Consider the following 19520-nt stretch of genomic DNA (forward strand, 5'->3'; position numbering starts at 1 on the left):
CCTCCTGGCATGGAATGATCTCTATACAGTACTGAAAAGAGCTTCCTTTATTCAGTCAGGGACCAGTGGTAGTCATGTTTATTAGTAAGGAAGTTGGCAGGAGAAACAAGTAACCTTAAATGAAGATGTCTAGTCTGATTTTCTATACTATATTCTCCATTTCTGCTTCTAAGCAGATGGTCAGTGAATTTGTAAGATAGAACCATCTGCTGTTGCTGGTGTCTGCTGTTGTAGAATTCGGCTCTGTTTAGGGCTCAAGGATTTAGAACTTTCTTAGAAATTCCTGTTCAGAGTCTATACTCCCTTTGTTAGTAATCGATCTTATGTTGGTTGCACTTCGAGGTGTTTGCAGTGTAGCTTGTATTTGTTTAGTATTTTGGTTTAGTTTTTTGATAATCATTTAATGGGAGTAACATCATTTCCGGTAGGAGCCCAAAGAAGAGGAGATGACCGAAGAAGAAAAGGCTGCCCAGAAGGCAAAGCCAGTAGCCACTACCCCTATTCCTGGTACCCCGTGGTAAGTACTTGGCTTACTTAGTAAGTTACTTTATTTAATTATTTTTTTTGTAATTGCTATATTCGATTGTTACATACTTGATCATACATAAAGAAAAGGCTCTTTAAAAGAACATATGTCAAGTAGAAGTTTTTATCTAATGAATATTTTGATTCTCATTTCTTATATTATGGGTGCTTAAACCTAAAACTCATATGCTGCATTGTCTTCCTCCTTTCATGGTATTGTCCATTAGTGTTTATCATACATAATTATAGATTTGCGCCACTGTGAGATTCTGACTCTGCTTTTTATTGTTTAACATACTTTTAAAATGATTTTGTTTGTATACCCACATATATGATTACATTTGTAGAACTGTATAAAATTGGCTTTTTATTGAAGTGTTGAATAGTAGACTTTTCTTTCCCTTTTTTTTGTCTGGTTCCCCCTTTTCTTCTTCTCCCTGCGTCAGTGCTTTCTCTCCTGTTCCTGGTCGAGCCCATTTAATCCATATATAGTCCACACACTGTAGTGAGTTGTTTCTTAAGTCTTGTAATGTATAGATTCCCCTCATTGTATTTTCATTGCTTCTTCCTTCTCATTTTGCCATTTAAGAGATAAATATATTTGTTATATGAAGACTCACAGTCTGGATTTTATTATTGCATCCAGATGGTACTGTTTGAGTCTTGTATTCCTGGTTTTCCTGCAAACGATTAAGTAGGTACAGAGATATGATCAGATTCAGATTTGATCTTTTTGGCAAGAATAGTTCATAAGGGGATGTTTGGCAGTGTCTGGAGATGTTTTTTGGTTGTCTTTACTTGGGAGGTGTTAATAGCGTGTAGCATCTAGTTGTTAAGAGGGCAGGGATGCGATGCTTCTAAATGTCCTACCATGTGTAGGACAACGCCCTCGAAAAGTTAGTTATTTGGCCTAAAGTGTCCGTAGTGCTGAGGTTTTCAGAATAATGAGTTGAGTTGGAGTATTATAAATTCATAAATTTAAATACATATATATATATTTAAAGTTTGTTTATTTTGAGCGAGAGAGTGTGTGCTCAGGAGGGGCATAGAGAGGGGGAGAGAGAATCTAAACAAGCTCTGCATTGTCAGTACAGAACCCAATGTGGAGCTTGAACTCCCACTAAACTGTGAGATCATGAACTGAGCTGAAACCAAGAGTCAAACGCTTAACAGACTGAGTCACCCAGGCATCTCTCAACATATTTATATGCTTCTACCCATTATAGTTATTATCCTTTTTGGTGTTCAGTTGTTTCATCTTTGGCTGGGTGAAACCTCTTAAGGTTGAACCCAGGGTTTTTTGTTACAACCCTGTTTTTGATATCTTCCTTGCTTTGTGCTCTGACAACGGTGTTCCTGGCTTTGCTCATGTATTTTCCTGTCTCAGACCTAGATTTGGCCATTTTGCTAGGGAGACTGGTTTCCTTTTGTGGGAAGTGGCATTTATAGGATCTAGGGATAGATGTTATTACTGAATAAGTCATTATTTTTAGACCTCTTTGGGAGACACAGATTGAGGATGCATACATTTAAAGATAGATTATTAGTTCATATCATCACTTTCATTTCAGGTTTACTGCAAGGTTTTTACCGACTCTCGTCCTCTGTTTTAATTTGGTATCCCCTTTCCTGCTGAAAATCCTGTTGCTGAGTAGTAGTGACACATTTACTCATTTTCTTAATTTCTTTTTTCTTTTTTGGAATGCTTATTTATTTTGAGAGAGAGCGAGCGAGCGAGCGAGCATGTGGGTGTAAGTGAGCAGGAGAGGGGCAGGGAAAGAAGGAGAGAGAATCCCAAGCAGGCTCCTTGCTGTCCATGTAGAGCCCAGCGCAGGGCTTGATCTCAGGAACCCTGAGATCATGGCCTGAGCTGAAATCAAGAGGCAGATGCTTAACTGACTCAGCCACTCTGGTGCCCTTCATTTACTTTGCTCACGCACAAGTCACAGAATAGCAGTACCAACACTGTCTTTAACAGTGCGGTACTGAAGATAGTTCAAGCTTTTTTTCTCCCCATTATTTTTATGTTCAGGATATGTCACTCCAGGGATGCATAGTCAAATTACTGTGTTTTAAAGGCATTTGGAATAATTGTTTTCTGTATATTTCACTCTACCAATTTGATACACAGCCTCGTTTTTTAAAAATAATTATGTAAAATATTAAACCTGGATCCAAAATCAAAGTTATGGAAAGAGTCTTTTAAAAGAATATTTTCCTAGGTTTTGGTCCCTGAGTTTGAGTACTGTAGATGAGAAACTGGTAAGCGACTCCAACCCCACCAGGCTGAAACTTTGTGGGCCTCATCAGTCAGATTTAGGTTTCTCGCCAGATGAGTGAAATCGTCTTTTGGAGTTTGATTCATTATTGCTTTTCTTTACCTGTTTGTTTTTTCCTTCTTCTGGAACATTTATTTCTGCATGTCAAGTCTCTTGTATTTATTATCCTCTAAACCTCTTTTCCTCTGTTTTATAGCTATAGTTTTTGTGTCCTGCTTTATTTTCCCGTTGATCTCATATATTAGAAAAGGATGTGTGAATCTGTAAAAACATATAATATGAATGAATTACAGGAAGTAAAAAATTACATAATTCCGCCTTCACCAAGCCTTTTCATTAATAAAACTTCGATTTCATATAACTTGTGGACCCTTTCCTGTGTTTGGTATACATGTATATAGAGTTTTATGTGTGGTGTACATGCATGTTATAGTGTCTTAAAAGCTATATTTTCCATGGTTTTTACTAAATAGGTCTCAGAAATTTTGCTGTTTTTGTACAAATAAATATGTTTGTGGTAGCATGGCTTTCCATAAATGCATAATTTTTTAAGAATGGGTGATTGGTTTGTCTTCCCTCCCCTCCTTCCCCCAGCACTACAAAAGTTGACGTTTAGGATATCCTTCCACATATTTCTTTGTGAACACATGCAAGTTCTTTTTTTTTTTTTTTTTTTAATTTCTTTATGTCTTTATTTTATTTTGAGAGAGAGACAGAGAGTGAAGGGGGGAGGGTCAGAGAGAGAGAGGGAGACACAGAATCTGAAGTAGGCCTCAGCCTCTGAGCTAGCTGTCAGCACAGAGCCTGATGCGGGGCTCGAACCCATGAACCGTGAAATCATGACTTGAGCCAAAGTCGGACGCTTAACTGACTGAGCCACCCAGGCGTCCCCACATGCAAGGATTTCTGTTGGGATTGATTTCTAGAAGTGAAGTTGTTGAATCCAGTGATACTGTTCTTTAATATTTTGGTAGATAATGCTAAGTTGACCTCAGAAAGGTTTTTTGGGGGCAGGCTGGACTGTGCCAGTAAATATTCCCAATAATAGCCTACCAGTGCTCTCTCCCTCATACCAGTGTAGGAATATTCTGTTGAAATCTTCGGTAATCTTTTAAGAAAAGAGATCCTGTTGTGTGTTTTCAGAGTACTGGTGTAATTGAATTTATTTCATGTTCATTGGCTGTCAATTGCTTCTTCACAGTTTTCCTCTTTTTTATGGGCTTGTCTTTTTCTTAATGATAGGCGAGAGCTTTTTATGCATGCTATTAATTCCTTTGACTTTTACATATATTACAGCTTCTACCTATCTGTTCATTTTTGTTTTGCTGTCTTCTCATACATAAATTTTACATTTTGATGAAATCAAATTTATTGATCTTTATAGCTTCTAGGTCTTTCTGAGGAAGACCACCTCCCTATATACAACTATGTGTTCCTAGTGCTTTTATAGTCTGTCTCAATACATGAAGGATAACTGCTTGTCCAAATTATTTTCCAAGTTCTATCACTGAAAGAATGTATTGTCAGTAATTCCTTAATTAATTGTTTTCTATTTCTTGTAAAATGGGTAATTGTTAACTTTAAGCAAAACAAATTACTACAAGGGTGCCTGGCTGGTTCACTTGGTTGAACATATAACTCTTGATGTTGGGTTGTAAATTGAAGCCCCAGGCGGGTCTAGAGATTACGTAAGAATTAAAAAATCTTAAAACAAACCAAAAAAGTTACTCAGCTAAGCAGAGTATGCCACTTCATTTGGATAATTAGATTTTTCTTATCTATCACTTGATATCTTCAGATGTTGCCCTTTGAAGGACTATTTTTTAGATTAAGCTAAATGTAAAAACATGACGTTTCATATTTCCGTTACTTGTATTGGGATTTTTTCCCTTTGTATTTCACAGCATTAGTTTGATTATTTCTTTTAAAGTAGGAGAGGCCAAAATTAGCATTTTGTATTCCTTAGGATCAGTAAATTTTAGTTTCTGGTTCTAAGAATTTTTAATGTTTTGACAGAGGTTTTGAAAGGTCATGGACTAACTAATTTTTTCCATGGTTTACTAAGATTGCATCGTATAGATGTAACTTGTAGTTATTTTTATAGTGCCCCACAAAGTGCAGAGTGGGGCTGCCTGTATTTGCTGTGCTTTGTCCATGTTGGGTTTTAACTTAGGAAAAATTTTTGCTTAATTTTTATTCACTTCTGCATATACTCAGAGTGGCACAGGGCTACTAATTAGTTAGGTTGCTGTTGTGTTTCTGTAGGTTTTTTTTTGTTGCTGTTTCCAGAGCCTTTTTCACTCCAGTATTTTATTATGAAAAAGTTGAAACAGAGAGAAACATTGAATGTTTTTAGAACAGCGAGCACCAAATATTGACCACCTAGCTTTTACAGCTAACATTTTATCATGTCTGCTTCATCCCTCAATGCTTCTGCCAACCAATCTTAATTTTTTCATGGATTAAAAGTTGCAGATCTTCATACACTTCACCCTTAAACATTTTATCATGCGTATTATTAGCACAGGACAGTTTTCTGACAGAATTCTTTGTCCATTATTTTCCTGTTAATTCTGAAATGTCCTGACAGCTTCTCCCTGTACATTTACTGCTAGTACTGTGGGAGCTATATTGGCACATTTTGGTATTATGAAGCCAGCGTCAATTAGTAAAATAGCATCTCTTTCTTAGAGTAGTTACTACTGTTTATAGCAGCTAAATAGTATTTTAGAAACTGGCATAGAAAATTTAGGATAGATTTTTTTCCCCAGTAAAGTTAAACATCTAACAAGATGGCTTACATGTGTCAGGATAATTCTTTTAAAAGAAATTTTTTTTTTTTTTTTAATGTTTTTATTTTTTTTTATTTATTTCTAGGAGAGAGAGAGAGAGAGCGTGAGCAGGGGAGGGTCAGAGAGAGAGGGAGACACAGACTGAAACAGGCTCCAGGCTCTGAGCTGGCAGTCAGCACAGAGCCCGACGCGGGGCTCGAACCCACGAACCGCGAGATCATGACCCAAGCGAAAGTCGGACGCTTAACCGACTAAGCCACCCAGGCGCCCCTAAAAGAAATTTTTTTAAGATTTTATTTTTTAAATAATCTCTACACCCAACATGGGACTTGAACTCACAACCCTGAGGTCAGGAGTCACATACTCCCCCAACAGAGCCAGCCAGGTGCCCCTTTCAGGGTTATTCTAATGGAACATAATAGATAACACTTACCTTCCCCTACACTTTTGAAATTAATTACAAAGAGAGGTCAGAAGTAGAAGCATTTTGTATTCCCTAGGATTAGTGAGCATTGGTTTTTTGTTGGATTTCATGACAAAACGTATCTAGTCCATTTCCACAAAAGATTTTGGTTTAGTAGTATGTTACATATTTTCTTGGTTTTTTAAAAAAGATTTTATTTTTAAGTAATCTCTTTACCCAACGGAGAGCTCAAATGTACAATCCCGAGATCAAAAGTTGCACTTGACCAGCTGAGCCAGCTAGGCACCCCTATTTTCTTGTTTTTTTTGTGTATGTTATTAAGTACAATTGAAGTACAGTGAGCTCAAATAGTTCAAGATCATTCCCACGATCAAAATAACATTCCCCAAAAGTTTCCTTGTGTCCCTTTGTAGTCCATCCCTCCAGTTCCATCCATAAGCATCCTTCTGCTTTGTATTATTTTAGATTGCGTTGTATTTTTTTTTATAAAATATTGTCGAGAATCATATGGTAAATACTTTTTTGTCTAGCTTCTTAAAAATGTAACTGGTATATTGAGATAAATCACATCCCTCATTTAAAGTACACAACTCCTAGATTTTAAATATATTCACAGAGTTGTGCACTCCTCACCATAATCAATTTTAGAACATTTCCGTTATCTCCCCCCACCCCTTCCCCCCAAAACCCATGCTCATTAATAGCCACCTGGAGATGAAATCTCTTATTTTTTATTCATCTGGGAATATTTTTTTTTTGCCCTTGTTCCTGAAGGATATTTATGCTGTATAGAGAGTGCTGGGTTGGCAGTGTTTTTTTCCCTGCACCCCAGAACTCTAAGGTTGTTGTTTTACTGTATTCTTGCCTCTAGGATTTCTGGTAAGAAATCCATGGTCATTGGACTTGTTCACCTGTTTGTAGCCTGTCATACTTTTTTCTTAGCTACTAGCAAAGATTTTTCTTTAGTTTTGATTTTCACCAGGTTGATTATGTTGTGTCTAAGTATGGTTTTCGTGAAGTTTATACTGCTTGGGGTTCACTGAGCTTCTTTAATATTTGTATCTTCTACCAAATTTGGACATTTTCTTGTGGCCATTATGTCTTGACAGGTTTTTGGGTTATTTTTGCCCCAATATCCTTCCCTTCTGGGATTCCAGTGACATTTCCTTAAGGCATTTTGACATAGTCACTTAAGTTCCTGAAACTCTGTTGATTGTTTTTATCACCTCTCTTGGTTCCTTAGATGGGACAGTTACTGATCCACTCTCTAGTTCACTGATCATTTCCTCTCATCTCTCTGCTAGAGAATTTTAATTTTGATTGTGTACTTTTCTTTTTCTTTTTCTTTTTTTAATTTTTAATTTTATTTTAATTCCAGGATAATTAGCAGGCAGTGTTATATTAGTTTCAGATGTACAAAATAGTGGCTTCAGCACTTGCATAGACCAGTGCTCCCCACAAGTGCATGCCTTCATCCTGTCTCCTTTTTCACCCGTCCCCCACCCACCTCCCTCTGCTAACCATCAATTTGTTCTCTGGATTATGAGACTCCTTTTCTTGGCTTGTCTCCTTCTCTTTTTTTCCTTTGCTTCATTTCTGTATTTTTTATCTCTAAAAATTTCAGGTTTTTTTATACAGTTTTCCATTTCAGTGATGAGAACTATATTTTCATTCAGGTTTTTCCTTCATCTCGTGAACTCTGTAGTTATAATTGCTTCTTGAAAGCCTTTGATTATTTCAGCAGTAGAGGTTTGATAATTTCAACAGCTAGATCAACTTGGGTTGGCAGCTGTATGAACTTTTAATTATCTTGCCATAAAGACCTTGTCTCTGTTGGAAGTTTTCGCTGCCTGTGCTACTCTGGCCATGTTCCTGTGTGACTTGGGGCTCTCAGGGCAGAGATTTGAGGGAGCAAACGTGGGAAACTTACCCCTTGCAGTTGCTGCTGTAAACAGTGACTCTCTTCCAAACTTAAATATTTATGTTTTTAAAAACTGCACGGAGTCTTTGTATTCCTATTTTTTCTATTTTGTCTGAATTTCTTGTTATAATTAACAGGAACAGTGAGCTGTCGTGGGCTATGGTGTCACAGTGCAATCAGTACTTTGTTTTTTTGTTTTTTGTTTTTTGTTTTTTGATTTTGTATTGGATATAATGAGATATTAAAGATTTCATAGCAGGTTGCATTTGAGTACGTAAAATTCTGATTTGGTAAGAAATATAAAGAAGCACTATGTTAACAGATACTGTGCTGTGGTCTATTTAGCTTTAGAACTGCTTGATAACATGCTTATTTGTTGCCATTAAACTCATCCTTTGTGATAGGTAAAAATAATAGCCCTCTCAGATTGAGTGAGCCAGACTGAGTTCCTGAGCACTCTAAACACTGATTACGAATAACTTTGCTTTTCCTGGTTTTCTCTGTTAATATGTTGAGTTGCTGTCCTTAACCTTTGCCAATCAGCGCTCTCCTTTAAAAATCTTGTTTGGCTCTGTAACTGTTGCTATCCGAGGTGTCCCCACCACCACCACCTCTCCTTTTGGCAAGATGACAGTAAGAGCCCTATCTGTCACATGTGTTCTATAACATGAGAAACTGATATTTGAATCAATTTGTAGGTGTGTTGTTTGGACTGGTGATGAGCGGGTCTTCTTTTATAATCCTACCACCCGTCTCTCGATGTGGGACCGACCTGATGATCTGATTGGAAGGGCGGATGTTGACAAAATTATTCAGGAGCCTCCTCATAAAAAAGGAATGGAAGAAGTAAAGAAACTAAGTAAGTTTTCCATTAGGAATTTGCCCTCTAATTTTAACATTCTTTTAATATTTTTACAGAAAATACAAGGTCATTTAGGAAAGCTTGTTGCTGTTTTCTAGGAATATAAGAAATTTAAGAAATGGGAAATAGTCCACTATGCTGGTTTGAGTTCAGTAGCAGAGCTATTAAAAAATAGAGAATTTGGACAATTACTTTTTGTAAAATATTTATGTGTGTGTGTGTTTTTAACTTATTTGTCTCTTTAAGATTTTTAGTTAGTTCAGGATATGTTGGCTTTGCTAAGGTTGGCTCTTCGCTTGTTAATAATACTAAAACATGTCTTATTGAGTGTTCTCCCCCCCCCACTTTTACTGATACCAACATTGAGTTTTCTTTTAGCACCTTTTGTAACTAGTAATACATTTTTTGAAATAGAATGGTACAGAGTATTTTTAAAATATTGTTTATTAAAATTTTGTAAAGTACAAAATTTTGGGGGCGCCTGGGTGGCTCAGTCAGTTAAGTGTCCAACTTCGGCTCAGGTTATGATCTCACAGTTCGTGGGTTTGAGCCCCGCGTCGGGCTCTGTGCTGACAGCTAGCTCAGAGCCTGGAGCCCGCTTCGGATTCTGTGTCTCCCTCTCTCTCTCTGACCCTCTCCTGCTCATGCTGTTTTCCTCTCTCTCTCACAAATAAATAAAAACATTAAAAATTTTTTCTTAAAAAAAAAAAACACCAAAATTTTGTAAAAATATGAAAGCCTTGTCCTTTATTTGTTTGTTTATTTGGAGAGAGTGAGCGAACCGGGGAGGGGTAGAGGCAAAGGGAGAGAAAATCATAAGCATGCCCACATGGTGCTTCACCTTGGCCATGAGATCGAGTCAGACTCTTAACTGACTTGAACCACTCAGGTGCCCCAAAGCTCGGTCTTTTGAAGTAATTGAAATTTAGGGAAGGTAAGCCTTACTCCTGACATTATAGAGACAAACCTTTTTAAGAGATTATCTTTTAAGGTACCTCATGTTCAGGCAGCATTTCAGTGTATATAATGAAGACCAATATTTTTAAATAATTTTGATTGCGTATTTTTTATTGGTAATTTGCCCTCATATTGACATGATTGTGTTTTTATAGAGCCTCCGCCCCCTTTGTCAGCTGTAGAAGCATAAATGAATCATTAATATTTCCCATGAAATCAGTCCTCATACAGGTCATTTACAGTAATTGAGAGGTCTTTATAGATTGTGTGTATGTAGTGCTACAGTTTTTGCTTATGAGTCATTTTCAAATCAGTGAAACTTTTCCTGTCTGGGGCTAAAGATACTAGGCATCAGTTTTCCCCCTGTGTCAGGAGTAAACATTTGAAAGTGAACTGGAAATTTAATGTAAAGGGAAGATTCATTTAGGAAGTACAGAGTTATGGTTTGTTTAATGTTTTATAAAGAAGGGAATATTATGGGATGGATACCTTATAGAAATGGTAACTTTTTAAAAGAAAAGATTGGGTAATATGTGCATGTAACTTCATAATAATATTTGATATGTTTTTGCCAGGGCACCCGACCCCGACAATGCTGTCCATCCAAAAATGGCAATTCTCTATGAGTGCAAGTGAGTAACTATAAATTGTAGCTACTTTTTCATACTGTTAATGGAAGTGTTCTAGTAGTGGTTAGCAGAAGGATGAATAGTTAAGTATTCCAATTGTTGCTTGATTCTTTTTATTCTGAAAAGGTTTAAATTTGATCTTACAGTTAAAGAAGAACAAGAGTTAATGGAAGAACTTAATGAAGATGAACCTGTTAAAGCCAAAAAACGGAAGTAAGTAATACTTATAGTTTATGTAATTCAGGCAGATTGTAGCTATTTTAAAAGTTATTTAAGTCACAGTCAGTTTGTGGATGGGACAAGTAATGTGTATGTTGTCAGGAGACCAAAGTTATGATTGCTCTCTAAGGCCTGATATTAGAAAGCTTTGCTTTAGAATGTAGAAATGGTGTCCTTAATGTTGCTAGATTTGCAGAATATTTGGTTATTTAAGTGTATATTATGGAGCCAAATGACATTTTTAGGAATTAGTTGATAAATTATTTTCGGGTATTCATTAAGCTGGAATTAAAAAAAAATTAACTTCCTCCTTAGTGTCTACACTAACAGACACCATTTCAGAAATTTCATAATTATAGATACACAGACTTCTCTTTTTAAATACTTATCATTTAGCTATTCCTTGAGTCTGTATCATTACTACCTGGTGAAAACGGAACCTGTGAGCTTAGAACGTGCTTTGAGAGAGAGTGACTGCCATAAGTGGGCATTAGATTGGCCGGTGCTCTGTAGTTGGGTGGAATAGGCATGTTACTAAGTAAGGGGGATGAATGGGGGTGGGGGGTATAGAGGGTTTTTGGATGTGGGTGGGGGAGGAATGGGACCATTATTTAGCAGCAAAAAGGAAAGTTTGAAGACATGATTAGGAACTGGATGATCCATAGCCCTTATCTGAAAAGGACAGATTGAATGCAGCCAAATTATGGCAAGGAAATCAGTGAGATGACCCCTTGGAAGGGTGGTTCTTTTTAAAAAATCATTAGCAACAATGTTAAAGAAATTAAGATGCTAAAGAGAGTCACTTGTAATCAACCAGAGTAACAACAGCTATTTTCATTTTTGTAGTTGACTTTTTAGTTCTTGACCAAATATGTAAATACTTTTATTAGTTGTAATCAACTGAGTTTGTGTTCTTTAAAAAAGAAAATTAGAATATTTGTTTTCTTAATTATTATAAATGACTGTATTCATTCTGTTAATGTAACCATAATTTTGGATGTTCCTACAATGTTAAACTTTTAGGTTGTTTTTAATTGTTTGTTCTTATAGACAACTCTGTAAGGTTTTTAACTGCTTTTATCAGGAGAATGTCAAAGAAGTCCTTTATGTGGATTGCCCGAGCTTCTCTATTTAGGTACAAAGTTAAAAGCCTATTTTTCCTGGCTTAGTTTTTCTTTATTTCCTTTATTGAGATAGATAGTGATAGTTTGTATTGTGACATTTTCATTTAGTGTAATTCTATAAAGGTTATTTGTTTTCATTAGTTATATTTCTTGGATGTCTTTTAATTCTTTATATAAATAGTTCTTAAATAAATTATTATAAGAGGGTATATTGTTTGGCAAATTACTTTTACCTGTTTGTTTTGTGCATATCTTAGGTCACAGACTATCTCGCTAAGTTCCTGCAGGTCACGGACTATGTCTTCTATTTTGAGTCATTCCCTAAATTGCTAATTACCTCTCACTTAACCATATTTTTGGGTTAGCCATTTTAAATCATTTGGGCTACCTTCACTTCTGTATAGCATGCTTTTGAAATTTGTGATGTTCTGTTTTTCCCAATTCCCTTAAGTTTGTGTAGGGAATATGAACCAATTTTATTTTTATACTTAGCAGATCATATTTAAGAAGGAAGATCTGCTCAGACACACCCGAATATTATTGAATTACTTACTCTTTTGGATTATTCATATGAACGGGCCTTCTTCATAGTGCAGATGTTTGAGAGGTGACTCGATTTCATGTTTACCATCTCACTTGAGTGCGATACAGCAACAGGGTGGTCCTTAGCCCTGAGGTGCATTTTTGGAGGAAAAAGAAGTAGTTTAGTCATTGATGAACAGTTCTAATTCCATCTAACTACTCCTGGGCCTATGTTGCTCTCTGGGACCTGTCCTTCAACTTAAATCTCAACTTACCACCCAGAAAGTGAGTAAAAAAGATGTCAGGTAGGTAAGGTATATATCTCACATATCCACTTGGCCGAGTTTGCAGATATTTGCATTTTATTTTCAAAATAAATATTTGAGATTACTAAGACTTATACCAATTTTTATTAGATTAAAAAAATATTTTATGCATCTATAATGTAAAACATTCTGGAAAATACTGTTTTTCCTAAATCATTTCAAGAACTAAAAATTATGTTTTGTGCTGTTTGTTTCTAACATAGTTTTACCGCATTGCTAGGTTTTTTTGTTTTTGAAAGTAAGGTAGTTCATTTTGTGTATCAGAAGGAGAGACAGCACGATATAACCACTGTAACATCATTAGGAAGCTCATTATATCTTTATCATTATTATAATGAACGTTGTTTATCCCTTAGACTTCATTTGAAACCCTCAGTATAATTTATTTTGCCAAAAATATGCTGCTCAGTAGTGAGTCTTGAATATTCCATTGATTTAAAGACTTTAGCAAGATTCCTTATTAATATTGTGTCAGTTGATGCCCTTACATTTTATTTTTTATAGGAGAGACGATAATAAAGACCTTGATTCAGAGAAAGAAGCTGCCATGGAAGCTGAAATTAAAGCTGCCCGAGAAAGGGCCATTGTCCCTCTGGAGGCCCGAATGAAGCAGTTCAAGGACATGCTGCTAGAGAGAGGGGTCAGAAAACAATCTTTGGGGGAGATATTTCTGTTTTGTATAAGTAATATAAATGTGTCTTGCTAAAAGGTCAAATCTAAGGTTAGTGCTCATGTTTGGGGGGGGAGGTAAGGGAAGCCTATCAAATTACTGTACTCTCTCAAGCAGCCTTTTTCTTGGCTCATCGTATCATGTTTGACTAAATACCTTTTTACTGTCCTTTTAAATACAAATAACATTTAATGTTTGTCGGGTCGTTAAATTTTGGTGAGTAATCTATGAGATGAGTATTAACAGAGTATTAACATTACAGAGTGGCGGACGACATGGGATAGGTAAGGTATATGTGATTTTCTTTCAGTACTTTCAGAATGGCTTTTGGTTAAAGGAGAACTGGCACTTTGTGATATTATTAATAAAGCTTAATTGAGAGGGGTTTCGACCTTTTGGTTATAGTTACAGAATCATTTGAGTAAGTTTAAATGTTCAGTTTAAAATCACAACTTTGTTCACAAGATTGGAGTAAGCATGGGAAATCAAAATGCAAATCTTCAAGGCTTTTTCTGATGTGCCAATTTTTAAAATGTCACACAGTAGTGGTTATTTTAATGAGTAATTAGGTATGTGTTATTTCTATATAATACAGAAATGTTCAGAGCCAATTAGTGTGGAAATTTGCTGTTGCTAGCCTCCCACTGCTTGTCATTTATTAGTGATGGAAACTTCAGTATGGTTTTTATTATGTCTCCTTTTTAAGCAGATGTCCTGTAGATTTCAAGGAAAATTATATGACCTTTATGTTTTTAAAGCCAACTTAATTATGAGGCAATACATTTTTATTTTAAAGGTGTCTGCTTTTTCAACGTGGGAGAAGGAGTTGCACAAGATAGTTTTTGATCCTCGGTACTTACTTCTCAATCCTAAAGAGAGAAAACAGGTAAAAGGAAAATAACATTATAAGAAATGTATATCCCTTAGCAGCATAATTTAAAATCGTAAGGAGTAAAATGCCATCCTTTTTTCACCCCCTTACACTGTATTCAAAACACATAGTCTCATATCTTAGAACACATTTACTCTCTCTCTGTGTATTTCTGCCTCAGAAATACTTGGATATTTTTTCCGTTATATAAGGACATGAGTATTGCTTCATGAGTATTTTGTCCTTGTTTCTCATAGGTGCTGAGGTTGTATCAAAGAGTTTTCAAAATTCATTTTAAATGCATTTATCGATTTACTTTTTACTGGGCAAATGTTGCAAATTTAGAAAAATAGCAAAATAGAAAGACAAAAGAAACACCTACAATCCTACCCGACTGATAGGACCATGATATAGGACCCTGGTCCTATAGCCTTCCTGACTGTCAGTGCCAGTGTGTATATATATGATATGTGTGTATATTATATTTATATATAAGTGTGTGTGGAAGATAGACAACAGTCAGAGACCTGTTCATGTTTCAAGCACACAAGCCTACCATCTGAGCAGCATCTATTAAAATATCTTTTCATCATAATGTTAAGGAATTGATGGACACTTCAGGGCCTCTGCTGATTTAGAGTTAACACGCATTAGACTTGCCATGTTATTGAGTTGCCATTTATTCCTGTGATGATTCAGCAATACATATCATCTCACAGTGATCGCTTCGTCCTCTAAAGCCTTGCATACTTTCAACTTACTTAGTTTCTGAATTACCTGGACCACCCTAACACCGAGCTCTATAGAGTGGTGAGTATGTTGAACTACGAGATTTCACTGGGTAGCCTGTTCTTGATATTTGTAATTTAATAGTTGGCATAATTTTCTACACTGTTAGTGCCATTATGCACATAGGTCTCATCACAAACTTTATGAAGAGAGGAAATTTACAGTGTACCAAACATGTAGTTTAGTATACATAATAGAAAAGCATGATTTTCCAAAGATATTTGCATCTGCATTTCAAACACAGTGGGGTTGTGTGTGTGTGTGTGTGTGTGTTTTAAACTGCATGTAATGGTCTTATTCTTACCTCAGTTGATGTCCCTATCAAAAAGTATAAATCATCCTTGATTCTTTACTTCTCCTCTCTGCATTTCAAGTCTGTCAGCAAAATCAACCTCCAGAAGCTTGTAAATACAACTTATTCACCATTTCCCCCACTAACACTGTACATCAAGGAACTGTGACCATTTCTCAGCATCTGTGAAGCCCCTGACTGACCTCTTTCTTCCTTCCATTTTTGCTTTTTATAGTCAAGTTCTTTTTCCACATAGCAGCTGGCCTCATTTTAAGTGGCAAATAAAGGCACTGTTACTGTTCCCTTGCTTAAAAAATGTACAATGCTTCCCATTTCATTTAGGTTAAAATTGAAATTCTTTATCATTGCTTGTAAGATTGTACTGCATAGTTCTCAAAGGGTCTTGTCTTTGATTCATTCATTCTGGCCACACTTCCCTTGTTATGCGTTGAACAAGCAGGGTACATTCTGATACTTGGTCTTCCCTCTGTCTGGAGTGTTCTTCTCATGTGTTTGCATCTGCCCCATCCTTTTATTCAAGTGCTTGTCCAAGTGCCTTCTGATCCGTGTATCTCTTTGCCTTCTTTCCTTTATAGTACTCATAGTTCTAATTATCTAAAATTATCTTCTGTCTCCTCCTACTGCAAACTATAAATTCTGAGGGTTGGAACTTTGTTTTGTTCATTGCTCTATGTGTAATGCCTGGAACAATGCTTAACCTAAATATCCCTGAAGGAGTACTTTAAAACTTTTGGTATGTAACTCTTCATGCTGCTGAGTGTTACACTTTCGGACTTAAATTACAAGTGCATATTGAGAGCTAAAATTCTTTCCCAGTTTTACAGGCATTTTGTAAGCTGTTGGTGTTGCCTCTTAGTAAGAGTAATTCTTAAAAACAGAGAAAATATCAAGCATCATTCCATTTAAATAAAGACTGTTCTTAAAGGTTCTCATCCTTTTTGAGTAAAATTTTTGAAACTGGATTGTAAGAAATGATAGGAGAAGTAAGCATTTGGAATTAATGTATACTTTTTCAATACTGATTTTTATCATTTACATGAGAGTATAAAATCAAGGAGAAACCAGTTAAGTGTATCTAGGTTATGTATTTGCACTTTGTAATTTCATTTCTGAAATTTGTATTTTGATTTAAAAAAATTAACAGTTTTATTGAAAATGTGTCAGTCTGAAAGTGCATCTCTTTCACTTTTCTAGTTATCTGTAGATTTATGTATGTTTTACACCATTCTAGAAGAAGTACCTTATGTAATTGTAACCATAAATCTTAAGATTTTCTTTATTTAATCTTGTTTTTGATAAAAGATCATTTGAGGAATCAGGAATATTTTTGTTTTTTTGTTTTGTTTTGTTTTGACAGGTTTTTTTTAATGTTTATTTTTGAGAGAGAGAGTGGGAGAGGGGCAGAGAGAGGAGAGGATGGAAGATCTGAAGTGGGCTCTGTGCTGACAGCAGAGAGCCCTATATGGGGCTTGAATTCATGAACTGTGAGATCATGACCTGAGTTGAAGTCAGATGCTTAACTGACAGAGCCACCCAGGTGCCCATTTTGACAAAGTTTTAAACTGAATGACATTTTTCAACAGAACCAGACCATTTCCATGCAGAATATTAGGCTCTCATGTAGAGACTAGTTATGCTAACACTTTAAAATAAATTGGCACCGGTGGCTCCGTCGGTTAAGCGTCCGGCTTTTCATCTCATAGTTGTGAGTTCAATCCCTGGTTTGGGCTCTGTGTTGGGCATGGAGCTTCCTTAAAAGAAAAGTTAGCTTATTTCAGAAATAAGCCTTTTAATGTAGTATGTGTTAATGACATATGTTAAGGCCAACATATTACAAATACTAATACGTTACCAATGTAGTTACTCATTGTCAACTGACCATCTTGGCCGCTGTTTACTGATCAGTGTCGAATTATAAATTGAATTAAATTGAAATGAGAATGAAGTAATAGAGACCTCTTGAAAATCTCTGTTCCTCTATACATTGAATACTTCGACTTCAAATGTGTAGGTATTTTTCTGTATCAATCAGCTCTGTGATACCAGCTGGGTGAACTACCATTAAATTGAATTCTTACACTCTATGCAGAGTTAGACTCAGATCCCATATATTAAAGGCTTAGACTCACAAAACCTTCCCTCTCTTCAAATGCCTGTCACAAGTAGTATGTTCTGCACACTTAACTCAGGGATTTCCATGTTCCCCTCCTCAGGTTTAGTAATTTGCTATAATGGCTCACAGAACTCTGGAAAGCACTTATGTTTATTGGGTTATAATATAATGAAGGATATGATAAAGGATAAAGTTGAACAGCAAAAGATGAGGTACATGGTGGGAGGTCTAGACGTGTCCTGAGTCCCTGAACTTCTGCCCCTGTGAAGTTGGAGTGTGTCATTCTCATGGATGGGTTCACCAAGCTAGTTCTCTGAACCTTTTGGCTATAATTTTCATGGAGACATTACATAGGCATGAATGATTACATCATTTGCCGTTGGGGATTGGACTCAGCCACCAGCCATTGAAGTCCCAGTGCTCTGATCACATGGTTGGTTCCACTGGCAGCTACCTGCCATCCTGTGGTTATCTAGAGAGACTTTTCACAAACCACCTCACTAACACTAACTTACACGTAGTTGAAAGGGGCTTGTTACAAATAACATAGACTTGCTCTTTTCACTTCACCTTTATCTAATTCAGTGACAGGATAAAAGCCAGGTCCAACAGTAGAGGCCCCCGTCTCTCTAATCATACATGAAATTAAAAGGTTTTAGGAGCTCTCGCCAGGAGCCAGGACAGAGACCATATATATATATATTTTTTTTTTCTTTTTCCTTTTTTTCTTTAAATATTTTTTTTAACATTTATTTATCTTTAAGAGAGACACAGTGCAAGCAAGGGAAGGGCAGAGAGAGAGAGGGAGACCCAGAATCTGAAGCAGGCTCCAGGCTCTGAGCTAGCTGTCAGCACAAAGTCTGGTACGGGCCTTGACCTGAGCTGAAGTCGGACACTTAACCTAATGAGCCACCCAGGCCCCCCCTTTTCTTCTTTTCTTTTTAATAAATTCCAGTTAACATACAGTGTAATAGTAGTTCCAGGTATATAGTATTCAACACTTCCGTACATGAAGTACCCGGTGCTCATCACAAGTGCACTCCTTGATCCCTATCACCTATCTCACCCCCACCCATCTCCCCTCTGGTAACCATTAGTATGTTCTTTGTGCTTAAGAGTCTGTTTCTTGGTTTGCCTGTCTCTTTTTCTTTTGCCATTTATTGTGTTTCTTAAATTCCACTTATGAGTGAAATCCTATATTTGTCTTTTTCTGATTTATTTTGTATTTATAATACTCTTCTAGATCCATCCATGTTGTTGCAGAAGGCAAATATATGTATTTTCTTAAATACAATATCACACCCATATTTTTCACAAGCTTCTATATTGAAGAAAAATATACATAGATTAAAATCTGAATATCATAAATTTCGCAAAGTGAGCAGACTGTGTAATTATGTAGATTAAGAAGTGAGAACTGTTATGAAGGATGGCTAAGTCCTGGAGGTCTGTACTGCATAATGCCTATAGCTAGCAGTACTGTACTGTAAGCTGAAAATTTTGCTAGGATGATAGATCTTATGTTAAGCGTTTTAATATCACTTAAAAATAAGAACAAATTAGAAGGGCTGGAGGAACCTTTTGGAGGTGGATATGTTAATATTAGAAACTGTGGTGCTGGTTTCCCAGATGTATATTCGTCTCCATACTCACCAAATTGTATACATTAAATATGAACAACTTTTTGTATATCAATTATACCTCAATGAGGTGATTTAAGACAAGAAATGGAATGTAACTTGTACCCTAGAAGCTGCCTTGGCTTAGACAGTGTAGCACTTTAATATGGATGTTTTTTATTATGTCTATAGAAGTCAACTAGGAAATGTTTTTAAAAACTTAACAAACTTTTATGGCATTGTAAAATTTTGCTTACAAGTCGATGTTTTAAGGAAATAACCACTTTAAATAGGGAACCTAAAAGGCCCACATGTATTGGGAAGCATGGCACAAATAATTAGGAGAAACTGGGAAGCATATGAGAACTCATTTTCTTTGAGCAGGTAATCTCAAACCTCAAAACCTTGGTGTGGATGTCCCAGAGGAAGGGGTGTGAAGTTTTCCCAGCCTCTGAGAAGAAAGTTAACATAAATTCATTTGGGTTTTATTTCTAATTCACTACTCTTACAAATAAAGTATATACCCAAAAGGGAGCGAGGGGTTGGGGAGAACCCCCTTTCCCAC

The 19520-nt window shown here is 36.2% G+C and overlaps 1 protein-coding gene across 6 annotated transcripts in view; it reads left to right on the top strand.

The window, feature by feature from the left end:
* Positions 1–19520, top strand: part of TCERG1 (transcription elongation regulator 1) — a 60621-nt gene that overhangs the window by 22451 nt on the left and 18650 nt on the right. For 4 of the 6 annotated variants that reach the window (XR_005532560.1, XM_039256686.1, XM_039256688.1 and 1 more), the window contains 7 exons: positions 429–517; positions 8640–8800; positions 10336–10392; positions 10536–10602; positions 11693–11743; positions 13085–13220; positions 14047–14136. Coding sequence is in view for 5 of the 6 variants with exons in the window: in XM_039256686.1 (XP_039112617.1) it covers positions 429–517; positions 8640–8800; positions 10336–10392; positions 10536–10602; positions 11693–11743; positions 13085–13220; positions 14047–14136 (651 nt within the window). In the remaining variant the exon portion in view is untranslated. The remainder of the gene's footprint in view (positions 1–428; positions 518–8639; positions 8801–10335; positions 10393–10535; positions 10603–11692; positions 11744–13084; positions 13221–14046; positions 14137–19520) is intronic. The other 2 variants (XM_039256687.1, XM_039256690.1) reach the window with 1 other exon arrangement.

The sequence above is a fragment of the Hyaena hyaena genome, unplaced genomic scaffold (assembly GCF_003009895.1).
Source record: "Hyaena hyaena isolate Hyena2069 unplaced genomic scaffold, ASM300989v1 scaffold_585, whole genome shotgun sequence".
NCBI lineage: Eukaryota > Metazoa > Chordata > Mammalia > Carnivora > Hyaenidae > Hyaena > Hyaena hyaena.